Source organism: Oryctolagus cuniculus, chromosome 12, assembly GCF_051225735.1.
Source record: "Oryctolagus cuniculus isolate XC-2025 breed Fujian yellow rabbit chromosome 12, ASM5122573v1, whole genome shotgun sequence".
Lineage (NCBI taxonomy): Eukaryota > Metazoa > Chordata > Mammalia > Lagomorpha > Leporidae > Oryctolagus > Oryctolagus cuniculus.
The window spans coordinates 54,077,937-54,096,240 of NC_142878.1; the positions used below are offsets into that span (position 1 = coordinate 54,077,937).

At 47.6% G+C, this 18,304-nt stretch overlaps 2 protein-coding genes and 1 long non-coding RNA gene across 7 annotated transcripts; 1 reads left to right on the plus strand and 2 right to left on the minus strand.

The window, feature by feature from the left end:
* Positions 1-976: 976 nt before the first annotated feature.
* SLC39A2 (solute carrier family 39 member 2) lies at positions 977-6,071 on the minus strand. The gene is made up of 4 exons (XM_002718042.6): positions 3,504-6,071; positions 3,195-3,325; positions 2,916-2,966; positions 977-2,491 (listed from the first exon to the last, which is right to left on the minus strand). Exons 1-4 carry the CDS (start codon positions 3,616-3,618, stop codon positions 1,859-1,861), a joined length of 930 nt encoding a protein of 309 aa, XP_002718088.2. The 5' UTR covers positions 3,619-6,071; the 3' UTR covers positions 977-1,858.
* Positions 2,971-14,672, plus strand: LOC149123050 (uncharacterized). Of its 2 annotated transcripts, none has more exons than XR_016217989.1 (2): positions 2,971-3,461; positions 7,834-9,695. It is a non-coding gene; the product is annotated as an uncharacterized LOC149123050 (long non-coding RNA). The 2 variants fall into 2 exon arrangements; XR_016217990.1 differs by lacking the exon at positions 7,834-9,695 and adding an exon at positions 13,224-14,672 and having other exon boundaries at positions 3,321-3,461.
* METTL17 (methyltransferase like 17) lies at positions 11,677-18,279 on the minus strand. Of its 4 annotated transcripts, none has more exons than XM_089309972.1 (14): positions 18,101-18,279; positions 17,794-17,947; positions 17,570-17,704; positions 16,396-16,509; positions 16,090-16,171; positions 15,676-15,749; positions 14,731-14,825; positions 14,324-14,394; positions 14,023-14,130; positions 13,699-13,767; positions 12,988-13,038; positions 12,641-12,733; positions 12,219-12,403; positions 11,677-12,131 (listed from the first exon to the last, which is right to left on the minus strand). In XM_089309972.1, exons 5-14 carry the CDS (start codon positions 16,141-16,143, stop codon positions 12,026-12,028), a joined length of 906 nt encoding a protein of 301 aa, XP_089166098.1. In that variant the 5' UTR covers positions 16,144-16,171; positions 16,396-16,509; positions 17,570-17,704; positions 17,794-17,947; positions 18,101-18,279; the 3' UTR covers positions 11,677-12,025. The 4 variants fall into 4 exon arrangements, with proteins under 4 accessions (XP_089166098.1, XP_002717927.3, XP_089166099.1 ...); XM_002717881.6 differs by having other exon boundaries at positions 16,396-16,477; positions 18,101-18,266; XM_089309973.1 differs by lacking the exons at positions 12,988-13,038; positions 13,699-13,767.
* Between the last annotated feature and the right edge of the window lie 25 nt (positions 18,280-18,304).

Below are 18,304 nucleotides of genomic sequence, written 5' to 3' on the forward strand. Positions count from 1 at the left end.
GACTTATTATTACCACACATTAGTCACTATTCTGAGTGTATTACCTGTTACTGCATATAACACTGATAGAAAAATACAATAGGATGGTTCTTCAGGGAAACTTTTCCCTGTGTTAGAGTTTCTCTATCTGTCTATTGATCTATCATTTATCTATCTACTTATCATGTATTATTTAATCTGTCAATCATCTGTCTGCCTTTTATCTATCTATCGTCTATCTATGTATCTATTACCCATCTAACATCATCTATCATCTATCTAACTTATCCATCTATCTACAATCGATCTATCTTTCCTTCTCAATGAGCCCTGGGTGTGCAAATTGGCCTTTCAGGGATGCTGGTACTCTCACTTTGTGGGGAGGAAACAGGATGGACAGGAGACAGAGACTAAGGCAACAATGACAGTGAAGAAATCTTGTCCATGTCAAGGCTGTTTGGGCTTCCGCACTGAAAGTATCAGAAGGGGCAATCTGGTGAGGGTGCCTGGGCGACAGGTCACTGGTTCTCTCCTTCCCCACTGAGTCGGAGCTGTTCTTCTGCCTCATGGGTTGGAGGCTGGGCGACACTCACCCTGTTCTTCCTCAGTCTCACCTGCCTTGGTATTTGGCATTAACAGTTTTAAGAGAAAAAGTAAATTACAGGAGTTATTCAGACTTAAGGGCAACTGGCAGGGCAGGCAGAAGGAAAGGCCACTAAGTCACGTAAGCACCCCAGGCATTTATCTGGCGCCTTTCTCCCCCTCCAAACACACCGCTTTGTAATCCCTCAGCACAAAGCAGCCAAAAGGAGCCGGAAGAAAGCACTAGTATCCCTGAGGCTGCACAGGGCTCTATGTGAAAAGTAGAAACTTGGTAGAAACAGGCTCCAGTTACCCGGATCTTAAGTCTGTTAGGCACGCAGTGGGCGGCTGACAACAGGTAGTAGAAGTGGGGTGGCTGTGGCTAGCGCAAGTAAAAAAAAAATCAACCTTGTGGTTTCTGTTTTTATTTTTATTTAAAAAAAATTTATTTATTTGCAGGGCAGAGTAACAGAGTGAGAGCGAGAGAGATAGAGACGGAGATATAGTTCCCAACTGCTACTTCACTCCCCAAGTTGCTGTAACAGCGGGTCTGGGCCAGGCTGAAGCCAGGTGCCAGGAATTCCAACCAGGCAGGTGGCAGGAACCAGGGGTGGCAGGAACTCAGGTACTAGGGCCATCCTCTGTTGGCTTCCCAGGCACATTAGCGGGAAACTGGATCAGAAGTTGAGCAGCCGGGACTTGCAATGGCACTACAATATAGGATACCAGTGTCCCAAGTGGCAGCTTAACTTGCTGTACCACAGAACTGGCCCCATGGCTCATTTTTCAGTCTCTTCCCACCTGAATGCTGACAACTCTGGCTCATTTGCTCAGTTCCTGTGGGTCAGGTGGGACAGGATTGCTGGAATTTCAGCAATGCATTCATGTCTAGGGGCATGGCCTGCAACTGACAGAATGGCTAGAGGCCCTCATTCCAGAACAAAATAGTGCATCCAATACTCCTGTCTTCGTTCTCCATTCTGCCACCTCCTGTACCAGGAAATTTCTAGGCAACCAGGAGAAATGGCACACAGTAAGGCTGAGGGGAAGGGTAAGTAGACACTTTATTGCACATGATAGCATAATGAGACAAGAGTCAAAGCTGGAGTGGTGGTCTTTACACCAATTCTCCAGTAAATAATCACTCTGCCAGAGCACCTTTTTCTTAGTCCTGAGTGAGAAATGTATCTCATGGGGAGAGAAGGTGGAATCCCTTCCATGGGGATGATGCCTGGTGATTGCTTGGGAGGTGTCTCTGGGGGGTAGGAGGTCCCCCTAGATAAGTCCATCAGAAAAGTCAGGCCCATAAGGCAATCAAGGCCATGAAAGCAAAACCAGCAGCTACACAGCACCATTTGACCAGAGGGGCCTCAGGATCAGCCAGCTCCTGGGGCAGGATTTCTAGGAAGGTGACATACAGGAAAGTACCAGCTGCCACACCCTCTAATAAGGCCTGGACCAAGCCCTGTCCCCCTTCAGAGTCTCCTCCAACTACAGCCAGGCCTAGGGATAGACCCAAGGGAGACATGAGGGCTAATGACAGAATGGAGAACATGGCCCATCGCGACTCAGTGCCTATCTGCACCAGCCGCAGTCCTACACCAAAGGCCACAAGTCCCTTGTGAGCCAGGACCGCGAGGCAGAGCTGCACGGTAGCTGCTACGGTCAGCTGCAGCCCCACAGCGAGGCCTTCGAACACTGAGTGAAAGGAGAGTGAGAGCAAGAGGACGAGCGTTCTCAGGGGTCCCCGGGAGGGCGCGGGTCGACGTGCATGGCTGTGGAATCCAAGTCCGTGTGCCCCACCCCATTCCTCCTCCTGCACTGTTGATTGTCCGGAGGCCCCAGGACAGCACTGCAACGCCAGCGACTCCAAAAGGAAGACAAAGAAGAAGCCCAGGGAGATGGTGAGCTCTCCGTAGGGATACTCCGTCTAGGAACAGAAAGAGGGGCTGTGACACGGGCAAGGAGAGGAAAGGCAGACCGTGCGTTGGATGGGACTGGGAGACCGAAATGTGCTCGCAGAACTTCTCAAAAAGCTTAGGGCAGTAAAGCTGAGAGTCGATATGGACAGGCCCCAGGAGTGCCCGAGGAACGGAGAGACACAGCTCCAGCAGGGTTAGAAATCCCAGAACACAAGGCAACGCATGTCAGAGCGCTCAGGGAGACACAGCGGTTTTCTGGGCTTCTGTGAACCCGAGAGCACTGGCCTGGCTGAGCCTTTGCTCTCCCGTGTCTGAGCTGGAGGGCAGAAGGATTCCTGGTCTCCCTCACATATTCCTCTCAGCAGGTTCTGGTTAGGAAGACACCTCTGCTTCTCCTCTCCATCCAGGTAGGGGCTGGTGGGAGGCACTTACCTGAGCTGAACTGGCATGAGAGGAAGAATTCTTCTCACTTTCTGTCCTGTTCTAGGGAAAAAGAAGCAGAGATCAGAGGGAGGACAGAGCAACTCAGCTTCCTCTCGTGGCTTTCCAGCAATACTGCTTTCTGAAGCCCCAGCCTGAGCTCTTTCGTCATTCCACACAATCCCAAAGCTTTTTCCTTCCTGTTGTTCCACCTGTGTCCTCGCCTCCAGCACCTTATGTGCCTTTCTCTTCCTGCTCATGGGATGGCAGCTCGGCATCTCTGGCGCTCACCTGCACCGTGAACTTCTGGATCTCTGATTCAATTCCCTGCAGCGCTTCCACGGTCATGTGCATGAACCCTGCTCCCAGGAAAACACCGGCAGAAGCACAGCCCAGCAGGCTGAGAACCCGGCGGTGACGACCTAGTAACAAGCAGCAGTTACAATCCAGCTGGCAATGAGCAGGTAGACGGAGGTGACTAAAGAACAAGAAGTAACACCCAATATCCTGAGCTTGAGGATGGTGAGAATCAGAGCAAGGAATAAGGATAGGGCTGAGGTGAGACTCAGGTTACCGGGCAAGGGTGGGGGATGGTTATACCTGTAGCTGCCTCAATCTGGAACCATTTGGAGCAGATGGGAATAAGTCCACAGCCCAGAGTGACAGCCAGCAGGGCAAACAGGCAGCCAATTTTTACTCCTAGTAGTGGCTCCATCTCTGGAGTGCAGGAAGACGGGCCTCAGATAGACTGCGTTATAATCTTTGAAGCAGGAGTGGTATTTTAGGAGGCCAAAGCTGGAGTGTCCACTTGCCTGAGTTTCAGGAGACTCTCGGTCTCCTCGTTCTGTTCTGGGTTGCCTCTGCTTGTACAGCATTGCACAGCTGATTAGGGCCCTGCCCCAGCTTCCTACCCTCCCCCTCCAACGAGGCCCCTCCCCTGACTCATGCCTTTCCCGAGCTTCGGAACCAGAAACTCCAGACTCCCTGCCAGGCAGAGCCCTGTGCTGTCTTCTCCTCCTCCTCCTCAATGCCATGACTAATCCAAGAGCTGTGGAGAGTCTCAGTTCATACCCGGGTCGGTCTCACCCCAGATGGGACAATCGGCGGCAGCTATTTCCTAGCTGTGTTTTGTGTTGGGGACAATTGGGTCCTGCCTCCCTCGGGATATTTGATCTAAGCCTTCCATACCCTCTCCACCCCATCCCAAGTCTTATAGGTTGTTCTGTTGATACCTGAAACGCAACCTTTCAGAGGGGATTTGGGGCCACCTGGAGGGAAAGAGGTAGGGCTGAGAGACACACCGGCTGACACTCTGTGGAAATTACTAGGCAAGGGGACTCCCCCTTCCTGTAACTCCAGAAAAATAGCCCCAGGCGTGGAAATGCATACTGAGGAGGGATTTTTAGTATTACAACATTGGTACTGTCCCAACTTCTGACTGTGCCTGTGTCTTTTTTTTAAAAAAAGATTTATTTATTTATTTGGATGAAAGGCAGAACTACAGAAAGAAGGAGAGACAGATGATAGATAGATGGATATAGAGAGAAATTTTCCATTCACTGTTTCATTTCCCAAATGGTCGCAACAGCTGGGGTTGGGCCAGGCCAAAGCCAGGAGCCAGGAACTGCGTCCAAGTCTCCCATGTGGGTGGCAGAGAGTCAAGTACTTGAACTATCATCTGCTGCTTCCTAGGCACACTAGCAGGGAGCTGAATCAGAAATGGGGTAGCTGGGACTTAAACTAGAACTAATATGGGATGCCTGCATCTCAAGGACAGCTTAACCTGCTGCACCACACCACCAGTCCCCATGGGCGTGTTACTTGATATGAACTGTGGGAGAGACTTTGAGTTTTAAGGCAGAGAAAGTTGCTCTAGCCCTAAAGCAGCAAGGCCAAGGAGGGAAACAGAAATGAATCGAGTCAATGGAAGGATTCTGCCTGGATATCTAGGAGTGGAGATGAAGACTTGGTCCTAATGGACATTAATTGTTGAGGGGAATGTACGGGGCCAAGTCTAGGTAGCTGAAGGGCCCTGAGAAAGATGGAAAGGAAGGAGGCAGAAAAAAAATAGAAGCCAGACAGCTGCTGGTTCAGGTGGCCTGCACAACAACCCTGAGACCTGTTGAGCCAGTTCTGAGGGCTAGGGGCAGCCTTCCCCACCACCCCAGATTATCTCCCTGGGCAAGTCTCGGGCTCGGTAGGAGCAGCACTGTTCCTGGAGGAGAGGCTGAGCTTGAGATTTGTGGGGGAAGCTTGACAACAAAAATCTCAGGATTCTCTTCTTTATAAGACAGACCAGGACAACTGACCCTGCTGCTTGAAAAGAATCACAAAGTCCACTTCCATTCTTTAAAAATTATTATTATTAAAACCTCAAACACACACACACACACACACGCACACGCAAGCACATGCCCATGAGGGTACCAGTAGTCCCGTCCTAGACATCAGGCAGGTTCAGCCTTGGCAGGTATGAGAGAAGAAAGCACCGATCATCCCTCTGCATCTGTTCTGACTAAACTCTGATATATGAGGACTGGCCACCAAAGCTGAAGGTGCAGGAAGACTGAAGGAAGTGGCAGACAAACCCGGGCTCTCAGAGTGTTCACTTTAGTGAGAGGAAACTTACATACGGGAGCGTCGTCAAGGGTGGCTGCCTGGTGGCTCTCCACTTCCAGGGCCGAAGGGAAGGGGTTTTTATGGTGAGTCTGTACCAAACTACAAGGGATCTGCTCCTTGTCAAGGAGTAGGGGCCAAAGGGAGCAGGGAAGACATCAGCTACATTCCACGACAAAAGGGCTGCACATGTTGCCCCATAGCCTGACTTAATAGGTTTGTTTGTGAGAGTATTCCTGCCTGGATGCACGAGTTTGAGTGGACAAAAATGGTTATGTCCAAGATGGCACTGATTATTACTTCAAGCAGTATACCTATATTTCACCCTTTGAAAACAACTCTTAGGCTCTCACAAACCCCCATGCACCCCTTCCATGCTGCTCCCTGAGCCCACAGGGGTTTGAACGTCATGCATGGTGCATTGTGAGGCTATTTGTCTGATCTGTAGGCACAGTTCACTGCAGCAATGTAAGTACATGCATGAACCAACGGAGAAGGGAAGACCTTTCTCTCTGTCTCTCATTGTCTAACTCTGCCTGTCAAAAAAAAAAAAAAAAAATGCATGTAACAAGTAACCTTTGCTGCGAATCAAGCCACCTGCTAGAGTTCCCCTTAAGGAAGGAGCGGGATCAGACATGACATTAATTTGATCTTTCATGTGGGCTATTAGAATTGTTGTGTTGTGGAATGATTAGGGGTACAAACATAACATCCAGTTTTTATCATTGTACATGTTCCCCCTTGGGATGTAGTGCACATGTCAAGGGCCATACGGTATTGGAGTGTAACTTTTTGAATTTTAGTGATCTTATCATGAGTGTGGCCTGTTGGCTATCATTTAGAGGTGGTTTTGTAAAAGTAATGAGAACTGGCCGGCGCCACAGCTCACTAGGCTAATCCTCCGCCTTGTGGCGCCAGCACACCGGGTTCTAGTCCTGGTTGGGGTGCCGGATTCTGTCCCGGTTGCCCCTCTTCCAGGCCAGCTCTCTGCTGTGGCCAGGGAGTGCAGTGGAGGATGGCCCAAGTCCTTGGGCCCTGCACCCCATGGGAGACCAGGATAAGTACCTGGCTCCTGCCATCGGATCAGCGCGGTGCGCCGGCCGCGGCGGCCATTGGAGGGTGAACCAACGGCAAAGGAAGACCTTTCTCTCTGTCTCTCTGTCTCTCTCTCTCTGTCCACTCTGCCTGTCAAAAAAAAAAAAAAAAAAAAAAAAAAAAAAAAGAAAAAGTAATGAGAACTTCAGTAAGAAAAAGGAACATCTCTTGGGGCTGGTGCTGTGACGTAATGAATAAAGCCGCCACCTGCAGTCCCATAAAGCCGCCGCCTGCAGTGCCAGGGTCCCATATGAGCCCCAGTTCGAGTCCCAGCTGCTCCTCTTCTGAGCCAGATCTCTGCTATAGCCTGGGAAAGCAGTACAAGATGGCCCAAGTCCTTGGGCCCCTGCACCCACGTGGGAGACCCGGAAGAAGCTCCTGGCTCCTGGCTTTGGATTGGCACAGCTCTAGCTATTGTGGCCATCTGGGAAGTGAAACAGTGAATAGAAGACTTCTCTCTCTGCCTCTCTGTAACTCTGCCTTTCAAATAAATAAATAAATATTAAAAAGAAAAAGAAAAGGAAAAAAGAACATCTTCTAAACCTACTGAGGGGACACAAATGGAAACCAGATGATCATAACACTGAAAAACAGACCTAACCCAATGGGAACACAGCAGGGTCAAATATGCAGATGTAGGAGATGATAAAAGAACCCAACCTTAGGCTCAGGAGAATAAACCCCAAGATGTGATGACCCAGCCATCTGGGAGGCAACAAGGGCCATAGGTTAGTTCTCCGTAACCACTGTGTACCACTGGGTACCTTCCTGCAGGTACGTGACCATCTTTGCTAATCGGTGTCAAACCAGTATCTATCTTTTAATAATATTGTATAGCTTTCCCTGTATCATGTATAATTGGGGTTATCTTTAGTGTGGTTAGGTTGCTCACAGCACAGGCAGTCAGTGAGCTTAAGTGCCCATTAGCTGGGGGACCATCCAAAGGAATCCATTTCAGATTTGCTCAAATGTTTCCTTTTTTTTTTTTTTTTTTTTTTGCTGTTGTTGATGTATATGTCCGAGTGGCTTGTTCAGTTCTGTTCCATAAAGAAAGCAAACCATGACCCTGTTGAGTCAAGGTGTTTTTAATTGGCCATGATGTTGCCTTTAAGTTGACAATATCTCTGGTACTTAATATATTAGATACCTATTTGTGTTTCTGCTATGGGTTTATCTACACTCTCCTAGTCTTTTCCTACAAGTGAATCTTTTTCTACAGGTGATACTCACCAGGGTGGTCCAGAAGAACTTGATGGAGGAAGTTGACCACATTCCCAGCAAACAGATATACTGTGAATTCGAGTACAGCTGTGATCCCATTGCTGGGAAGCACTGGTGTCTAAAGTGGATCCCAGGGCAAAACCCCAAATGCTTAGTAAGATTTGTAAGTGGTAAACCTGCACCATCTAAGAAGACAACACTGGTAGAATCCCGTTAGATAACACAGCAGCAGCAGCAGCTGCCAGGGGCCAGTGCAGCGGAACACACCACATGTTGGCCAACAGCACAGGGTCCATTAGTAAGTCCTAAAACTAGTGGTGAAATAGCCTGCCAGACCAAGAGGCAGACTTTAGTGCCCTGAGGTATTTCCTGCAGCCCATTTAGGGCATAAGCTGTTACCGCAGGTCTAGAGTCTCACAGGATCAACAGGTACTGATTTCAGTAGCCAGAGTCTCCTCACACTGTGCCGAGAAATAGCTGATCCACCTTGGAGTAATGCATCATCAGAGTCTCTGTTTAATTACCTCCTGCCCTGGGCCTTGCATCTGTGGTGTTCAAAACAAAATGTTCTCTGTTTATTGGCCAATCCAAGCAGGAGAACACCTGGATGTATGGATTAGGCATGAATGAATGATACTTTGGGGCCAGGGCTAGAGCTCCTAGGTACTCAGAAGGGGCAGGTGTACTGGCCATATGGGTATATGCATGTATTAAGCTTTTTCCAATGACTTCAGTCCTGTTGGCCAAGGTGGTCTTACCCAATAGGACCCTTGTTTGTTGTTTTAATAGGATTATTTTCCCTTCTATCAATCCTGCTGCCTGGATATTAAATGGCAGATAAAAGTGCCAGGACACATCACGTGTTTAGACCCAATCTTGTACAACAATGTCCTGTAAAATGAGTGCCCCAGTCACTAGCAATGTGGTGAGGGCACCTGTACGTTACATTTTGAGGGCCCAATGGTGGCAGTCTGATGAGCCCTTTTGCCGAGAAAGGCCTACCAGAGGCCTGTCGCAGTGTCTAAACAGGTTAAGGCATATTTGTCCTTGCTGTTCAGCAAGGAGCCAATATAATCAATTGTCCAGTCTTGCATAGGTTGGATAGCTCAGTGGATTTGTCCCTGTATGTAGGTCAAGTGGTAGGGCTGGAAGCAAAAACACACCTGGCATTGGGCTATGGCTGTGACCAAGTCACTACATTTCAAACTTCTCTTTGCTATATTCCATCCTATTCCAACACTTTTATTTCTGTTCATGCACCCAAAGAGCCAATTCTGCATCTTGGGCTTGGGACAGGGCTCAGAAGTTTGTCAGGGAATTTGCCTGTTTCCTAAGACAGATGTACAGGCTGGCACATAGCATACAATCACTTGCTTTTGGTTCCTGTACTGGTTGCCACACTGAGACCCTCCAGAGGCCTTCCCAGTACAGACCATTACTCTTCTTACCAATGTGCCACTCACAAAGCCAGGCCTTGGTATCCTGCTCACTTATCAGTGCAGCTGGTCAGCAGCTGTGGCTTGTGTGTTATTGCTAGCCGTACCACCACAGTTCTGTCCACTGCTTGCTTTGATTTTCTCCTGTCTCAAACCATGACATGAGTCACTTGAGTTTCCCTGCTGGACTTATCTATACACCAAACATTTTCAGATATGTAGGCACTGGGGTGGCCATCTGAGGTGGAGAGGTGGTGAGGTAGAATGTCAGTTTTTCTAATGCCTGGATTATATTGGAATTATCAATGTAAATAAGAAACACCACTTTGCTTAGTTCCCTATAATCTAGTCATTCTCCATGTCCCAGCAGCCATTTTTTCAATTGACCTATTAAAAACAGTGTGAGCTGGATGTAAAATCTCAACTCTGATTCTTTTGTGGTTTCTCCTATATCTGTACCTTTTGGGTAGTTTATACTATCTCCTATGTATTTCCTATCTAGTGGCAGGGAGGTCAACAGGGTCCCATGTAGCTTCTCTGCCAACATTTTCTTTATTAATTAATTAATTTTTAAAAAGATTTATTTATTTGAAAGTCAGAGTTACACACAGAGAGAAGGAGAGGCAGAGAGAGAGAGAGAGAGAGAGAGAGAGAGAGAGAGAGAGAGAAAGATCTTCCGTCTGCTGGTTCACTCCCCACTTGGCTGCAACGGCTGGAGCTGTGGGACTTGAACCGGTGCCCGTATGGGATGCCAGCACCGCAGGCGGTGGCTTTACCTGCTATGCCACAGTGCTGGCCCCTGATTTTAACTATGTTGTCACACAAAACATGTGAACCAGGGGTCATATTTATTTTTTAGTCACTCTCATAGGCTGTCTGCTTACCAAATTTTTTCCTTGACTTAGTAACGTCACATTTGATCACTGCATTTGCCTCCCTAATGAGACAGCTCAGCCAACAATCAGACTGAGAAGGAAGAGGGCCATACCACTCCTGGGGGGCACTCTGCTGTAACTGGTTTTTTGTTCAAGTAAAATGGCCTTGCTGTGTCTTCAAAATACCTGGGCATAAATAGCCCATTGCATTCCTAGTTCCCACAGGATTCCCTGCTTCCTCTATAGTCCTCTATGCTTGGATTTCCCTCACTGTGCCAGACTTCCCTCATGAATGAAATAATCCAGTCAATGAGAGAGTGCTTTCCTTCAATTTGGTGTGCAGTGTGTAAATGCTACCAAAGGGAGGGATGAACAGAGGTCTTACTCATCTTTTATGCCCTGTTCCCTGTGAAGAGAGGTCGTCTTCTCCAGTACCTAATTTTACTACCCATGCAGCTAACACCTTGTGGCAACAACTGCTTGATGTTTTTTGCTGTTTCAAACAGTTCAGTAGCAGTGATTTATTTGAAAGGCAGGGTGACAAAGAAATGGAGAGACAGAGATCTTTTACCCACTGGTTTATTCCCCAAATGGCCAGAGACAGGAATGGGCCAGATTGAAGCCACGAGCCTACAACTCCATCCAGATCTCCCACGTGGGTGGCAGAGGACCAAGTACTTGGGCTATCCCAAGTGCATTAGCAGGGAGCTAGATGAAAAGCAGAGTAGCTGGGACTTGAACTGGCACTCTGATATGGCATGTTGGCATTACAAGCAGGGGTTTAACTTACTGGGCCACAATTTAGTCCCATGATCACTCACGTTTTTGGTATGTCTGCCTGTCCTAGTACCAGGATGTGTTGGGCTTTTGTATTCTGTAAACATGGTCAGACAATGTAACAAGGCTTCTGGAGAGAAGCTGTTTCTATTTCTACATCATCATCACTTCCTTCCTCTCATAGATTCGAATTCTTGGCATTCCATTCTGGCTTAGAGGAAAGCTTGGACCTGCATCCTTTTCCATTTCTTCCTTCTAGTCTTTATGAAATGGCATGCCAGAACTTCTAGCTTAGAATTGAGTTCCTCTATTTCCTCTGCCAGATTGGATGCAAAAAGGGACCTAAAGAGATGTTGATTCCTGTTCTAACTTCTTTATTTGCTTCTGCCTCTATTACCATGATGGTAATGACCCAAACAGTCTCCAGCAACGGCCAGCCAACAGGCGCAACAGTATGTTTCTCTCTGTCCTGAAAGAAGTGCCATGGCTTTCAACAAATAATTGATGTAGAACTGAGCAGCACTTTCAGTCTCATGCAGCAGGCTACAAATATCAAATATATGGGCCATCCTGCCCCACTCAAAGACAGATGGCCAACTCAGGATTTCCCTCAGAGAGGCTTTTTTCCCTTTACTCATTTCTTTGGTCTCCTGGCTGACTGCCAAGTATACCAATTAAACCCAGTATAAGAGAACTAGCAGTCAAAGGTGGAAGGCGCCAAAAGGTAGAAGAAAGTGGCAGACAAACCCAGGATTACAAAGCATATACTTTATTGAAGGATAACCTATGTACAGAAGTGTGAACATGGTCAACTGCTTGACCAGTGGATCTCCACGCCTCGGCCTAAAGGGAGGGGGCTTACATATTAGACAATGGTGGCTCTGTGTCAATGACAATGGGTCTATTTCTCATCAAGAAGTAGGGAACAGGTCAGCTGCACTCCCAAGATAAATGGGGCAGCACTTACTGCCCAAGAGCTCCACTTAATGGATTTGTTATGAGAGCATTCCTGCCTGTGTGCAGGAGTTTGAGGAGTGGACAAAAATGGTGGTTATGTCCAAGATGGTGCTAATTATGTCAAAGTATACCAACAACAGTCCTGTCAGCTCTTAGGGGGATCTTGAGCAGAGGATGGAGGAAAGTCAGACGGAGTGATCACAGGTAAAAGATCTCCCCAGGAACTGACACGGGCACACCTATACAGATCTCTGTGGGATAGAAAAAGAGATGTCAGTGTGGGCTGTGGTTTCTTGCCATGTCCCAGTATTTGGGTGACATCCCCCAAACCCCCATACCTGCCATGCTGACGGGCTGTGATCACAGCATGCTGCATGTGCCCATCTGAACAGCACAGGTGACAATGCACATGGCGAGGACGTTTAAGGACAGGCTGGGTAATACGGGGCCAGCGATTAGCCTCCTCTGGTGACCCCCGGGCGAGGATCACCAGAGAGAACTTTTCCTCCTTCAGTTTCTTGTTCTAAGATAAGGATATGGAGGGAAAAGATACAGGAAAAACCTTCTTAGGCACCTTTCTCGCAAGCCGCCCCCCACCCCTCAAAATTCCTATATTCCCCTTTTCAGTCCATAAATCACATACAGAGGTTATAAAATCTCCAGATTACTCTCTGAATTCTCCAACTCCTCCCTCCTCTGATTCTTTTTCTTGCTTCTCCAGGCTACTTTCTCCCTGCTGCAATACTCCCAGAGTTCTTACCCAGCTGAAGGGGATGGGGTGGTAGCCTTGGGAGAAGCTGCAGGCCAGGGACCTAGAGGCTGTCAACTGGGGACAAGGAAGTTCATGTGGACACTGTGAACAGACATGAAGACATCAGCTAAGACAAAAGAGCCACGGAGCATAAAACTTACAAGCTAGGAGTGACAGTCAAGAGGGGCTAGGGAGAGGGGAACATGGGGGCAGAGGGAAGCGGGAGTGAGGGACTCCCTAGGTAGAAAGTGGACAGGGACACAAAGGAGTGGAGAGCAGCTTGGCTTTACCCCCTCTCTTCCTGGCTACACTTGAGTTCCGATCTGTGTGTGGGGTCAGGTAGAAGTAATACTCACTGGGGCAAAGACAAAACCAGGCCGAGGGTCTAAGGGTGACTTTTCTTTCCCCTGAAATCACAGAAAAAAACAAAAAAATAAAGCTGGGTCTGTGGGGCCCATTTTCATAACTCAATCTCTGCACTTAGTAAATTGAAGACTGCTTTAACGTTCAGTTCTAATAATGATTAACTACGTCCTTTGGGTTAAGCTGCCCACATCTCTAATACTCTGAACAAAGAACTTTCTCTTTGCAGCAGGAACTTGGCTCAGTGTGGTCTCTCCCTTGTCAGCAGCCTCCACTCAAGAAAATCTCACTCCAGGACAATTGAATATACGATTGTACTCTGGCTTCTAATTCTCCCATAGAGACAAGATTCTTGGATCAGTAATGCCCTGCATCTGGGATCAGCAAACCTGTTATTTAAAGGGCCAGAGAGTAGGCAAAAATCTCTTTCCCAACTATCAACTCTTTTGTTTGGAGCATGAAAGCAGTCATAGTGAATACAGACATGCAGAGTAAGCACGGCTCACACAAAAACAGGTGGTGGGCTGGATGTCGGCAACAGGCCCTTGCTCGGCAACTACTGCTCTAGCATACATATGTATATATTTACGTATCTTGTTTCCTGAGAGTCTCCCTCACCAACGGATGACAGTTCTTCAGTTTTCAAGGGAGTAAGAGTGACTGCTGTAGGTGAGTGGGAGTGAAGGAAGAAGAAGGAATCTTACTTTAAGGACTACATCCCTGGCATCCATGAGAAGGCAGTGCCCTGCTTTTGTTCCATTCTCTACCAACACCTGTTCACAAGAGGGGAAGATAAGCAGAAGCCCCAAGTTACACAAAAGATCAACGTCAGCAGCTCTGTAGGAACATTCAGAGGAAGTACGAGTTCTAAAAGGAAATGGGCGTTATATGTAAGACAGAGATAAGAGATCTGAAAAGAGGATAAAGACACTTCCGAAGGGGACAACTATGCAAGAACGAGGACAATGAAAGTAGGGAAAGCAAGAAATCCATGAAGCTGCTTTAGGACTTACGAGGTCTCAACTCACCAGAAAACCACTTGTCTTTCGCCACAAGTTCTGAACTGTCTCAGTGCGGTCAGCCTTGCTGGGCAGTTCACTTAGGGAAAAGGCTGATACCACGACATCAAACTGCACCTGAGGACCAAGAGAAGAAACACGAAAGACCTGACATCTCCCTATTCCAAGAGGACAACAAAGTCCTAGCCCTGAAGTTTTTTCTATTGCTTCCTTTTTTCTTCCAACACTCAATGCTGGATTGCAAACCTAAGGCCACAGTTTTCTATCTGCCATATTCAACACAAAGAATACTCTGAACACTGCCACTTACCTTAGGTGATACAGGTAGAAATTGTCTGAAAAAGACACCTGGAACATAAGGATCCCTAGACTCTGAACCACCTGTGGAAGAAAGAAGAAATGTGACGATCATGAGTGTATATGAAGTTTACAGTCACAGGTGTAAACGGAATAGATATCCAAATAAGAAACATGGCCCTGAGAATAAAGAAAAACACCAGAGGAGAATGAGGCACAACATGAAAAGTTTGCCCAATCTATACATAGTCCAGCAAAGGCCTCTAATTCCTGCTGCTTGACCATTACATTGGAAGAGGAACAGATTCACCTTTACTTTTGGTCCTCTCTTCTACTTCCTAATAAAACCACCCTTTCTAGTACTCCTTAGCATTAAATTCCTCGATTTTGGAAGACTTCAATCTTGTAGCTTGTCCTCACCTTTCAGTAGTTTTTCTGCCAAATCCAACATGGCAGCTGATCTGTCCACACACAAATATTCACGTAGGCTCTGGCCCCAGGCACTGTGAGCAGCCCTAAGATGGCAAAATACAAACCACCAATTCTATGACAAAAAGTCACTCTTACAGGAGATGTATCTATTATCAACCCCACCCCTGGGAAAACAGGTATCATGTTTAGAAAAGCTGGAAAAATGAAAATGAACAATGTTATTTTCTTGTTTTACTTATAGTTCCTTAAAAAAAGGAAGGCTCAGAAAATTACCTGTAGTCAAAAGAACTTTGACATGTAAAAACTTACACCCTACACTATTTTTTAAATTTTTTTAATTTTTATTTTTTTGACAGGCAGAGTGGACAGTGAGAGAGAGAGACAGAGAGAAAGGTTTTCCTTTGCTGTTGGTTCACCCTCCAATGGCCGCCACGGCCGGTGCGCTGCGGCCGGCGCACCGCGCTGATCCGATGGCAGGAGCCAGGAGCCAGGTGCTTTTCCTGGTCTCCCATGGGGTGCAGGGCCCAAGGACTTGGGACATCCTCCACTGCACTCCCTGGCCACAGCAGAGAGCTGGCCTGGAAGAGGGGCAACCGGGACAGAATCCAGCGCCCCAACTGGGACCAGAACCTGGTGTGCCAGCACCGCTAGGCGGAGGATTAGCCTAGTGAGCTGCGGCGCCGGCCACCCTACACTATTATTCCTTTGCTTTTAAACTTTTCAGATATGGGTCTTTTTTCACTATGATACTTCTTTTAAATCCTGGCCCTAACCCATATACCTTCTTCTGCCTCGCCTAATCGGAGAGAAGAACATTCTAGGTTCTCAACTTTCCTATTTTTCCTGTGGTTTTTCAAGTTCTTGATACTGGATTGGTGTTAAATGTGGCCTTCTAGAACTAGACTTGAGAAAGGGATGAAGCAAGTTACTCACCAGGTGACAGAGCCAGTACCCGAGCCAAAGTCCATTAAGGTTTGTGGCTGAAACTCTGGAATTCGAGTTTGGATCTGGAGAAACACACAACACCCCACAGTATGGTAAGCAGATACTTATTTAGTGCCTTAGTAAATATGAATTAGGGGACTATGACAGAGGAAGAAAGACGTGAACACATTCTGAGATTCAACATAAACACTTAACAACAAGCTCCTAAAATAGTGGTTCTGAACCTTTCTTGGGTCACAGAATCCTTTTACAGGACAAGAGAACTTTAAGAAAGAAAGAAAAAAAAAAAGCAAAGCATAAAAGCCTACGCAGCACCCTAAGAATCCCTACCGTACAGACTACGTTATGAATCAATAAGGGAACAGCAGGTAAGAGCGTTCAAGTTAGACACAGATTTTTCACCTCATGGAATGCCCTGGAGACTGCCGCGAAGCCACCATCCAGTCTCGCTGCCATATACACCAGGCTCAGTCCTTCATTGTAGCTGCACAAAAATCAGAGTCACACCTGCTGACCATTGCGAGGAAATAAGATCTTGGAAAGGGCTCTTCCACTTTAGCTTTTCACTCCCCAGGGCAGAGTGGTCCTGGGGATCACTATCACTCAGGCACTTTTTCAAACACTGCATTGATCATGCAATTGTGCGGCTCCATTCTCCTTTTCAAGTCCAACTTTTCTTCCTTCTGCATGTTTTCTAGTCCCCCTCACCTCAGTTCTTGCCAATGGTAGGTGGTTTTGCGCAGGGCACGTAGCACTGCTCCACGAAGCTTTTCTTCTGTCTGGGATGAGTCTGCGGTGAGAACAAGGACTGGAAGTGAGGACCTAAGGAGAACAGAGACCAGATCCAATATTTAATTCACTGCCCTCCCGGTTCTCCCCTCTCCCACTGGAAAAGCCTCAAAGCTCAAGAAAGCAGCCAAACCTAGAGAAAAATTTCAGCTAAGGATAATCACCACCAGCACCCCTAGAGTGTATGAGATAGTATTTGCCTCCAACAGCAGTATATTCAACTTAACTGACCCTACCCAACAAATTTTTTTCTATAATAAAGGAAAATACAATTTAGATTTAAAGGATAAGAGAAGGACAATTATTTTGTGGATTTCCTCACTTCCCCAAAACTTAAGACTGTGACATCTTGAATGTTCCTATAGGTGGAAAAGGGACTCTATTGTGTTTGGCAAGTATGTACTAAATGCCCATTCAGAGCCAGATTGTGGGGGGTGTAGGGGACACAAGATAAATAAAAGGTCTGTAAGACGAAGGAGCTCACAACCGTGAATATATTACATGTATTCTCCAATCCCAGAGGTTTTCAGCATTAGGCAGTTAACTTTACAGGGACTTTCACCTTAATAAGAATGGGCCAGCACCGCAGCTCAATAGGCTAATCCTCCACCTAGTGGCGCTGGCACACCAGGTTCTAGTCCCGGTTGCCCCTCTTCCGGCCAGCTCTCTGCTGTGGCCAAGGAGTGCAGTGGAGGATGGCCCAAGTACTTGAGCCCTGCACCCCATGGGAGACCAGGAGAAGCACCTGGCTCCTGCCTTCGGATCAGCGCGGTGCGCCAGCCACAGCGGCCATTGGAGGGTGAACCAACGGCAAAAGGAAGACCTTTCTCTCTGTCTCTCTCACTATCCACTCTGCCTGTCAAAAAAAAAAAAAAAAAAAGTAGATGGTCCCAACTGGGATCCAGATTTCAATTGCCATACTCTGTCCCTTCCTCAAGTCCCAAGGGTAGTCTCTGGAACAAATCTATCTTCCAGTAAGGCAGAAAGTCAAATAAGAAACTCCAATATCTATTTGAGAGACTGTAAAATTATCTCTTGCACTTCATTCCCCAGTTTCAATCCGGCCTAATCTTTCATCAGTCTTCAATCCTACCTGCGTTTTCCAGGAACTTTTTCTCCAGACTCACAGCCCGTCTTTGTAGCTCCTCAGGTTCTACGGGCAAGTGTCGGCTCCAGAGATAATTGGTCAGTGCTTGCACATGCTTCTCCACATTGGGCACTGCGTTCTCTGGAGGCCAGAGATGAAAAGCAGAATTACCTGTGTGCAAAGGCCCATTTCTTTTTCTCCTCGGATACCCCTTTCCCGCCGTTACTTACGGAGTAGCAGTAGCTGGGCGGCGTCAGCCAGTGCCTGTGGCAGCTGCACGCACGGCAGACGTAGGATGCCAGGGTGCCGACGGTGAGGCTTCTTCCCCAGAAAATCGGACTTGTTATCTACCTGACTCACGCCGCGAACAAGGGCCGCCAGCGCCTGGAAGCCGAGAAAGGAAAGCTGGGTGCCAGCCACAAAGGAAGACTGAGGGCTCTCAATTAAAGGAAGCGGCTGCCAAACAGCTCCTTCTTGGAGCGCAGCTGTCTCTAGGGTCCCAGAGCTTCTTCGGGAGCAGAGAAAGTAGGTACTCACCCGGGACTGGGGGGCCATTCGAAGCCCGCGGCGCCATCTGCCCAATATCGAGGGCAACCTCTTTCCCGACGCAGCCGCCATGCCTTCGCAGGCGAACCGGAAACAGAAACGAAAGTGACCCTCAGCTCCCAACGACGCGCGGAACTTCCTCCGGGATTTCGCTCGAGACAGCATCAACCAATGAGAAGAAGGAGTGCTCATTAG

Excerpts from the sequence above, each read along its gene's own strand:
- SLC39A2 (XM_002718042.6), bottom strand. The coding sequence starts at position 3,618 with ATGGAGCCACTACTAGGAGTAAAAATTGGCTGCCTGTTTGCCCTGCTG. Across the intron at positions 2,967-3,194 it reads TCCAGAAGTTCACGGTGCAG|AACAGGACAGAAAGTGAGAA; the intron begins GTGAGCGCCAGA and ends CTTTTTCCCTAG. Across the intron at positions 2,492-2,915 it reads CTCATGCCAGTTCAGCTCAG|ACGGAGTATCCCTACGGAGA; the intron begins GTAAGTGCCTCC and ends TTCTGTTCCTAG.
- METTL17 (XM_002717881.6), bottom strand. The coding sequence starts at position 18,181 with ATGGCGGCTGCGTCGGGAAAGAGGTTGCCCTCGATATTGGGCAGATGG. Across the intron at positions 13,768-14,022 it reads GAAAGACAAGTGGTTTTCTG|GTGTTGGTAGAGAATGGAAC; the intron begins GTGAGTTGAGAC and ends TCTTGTGAACAG. Across the intron at positions 12,404-12,640 it reads ACCCCATCCCCTTCAGCTGG|AACAAGAAACTGAAGGAGGA; the intron begins GTAAGAACTCTG and ends TCCTTATCTTAG.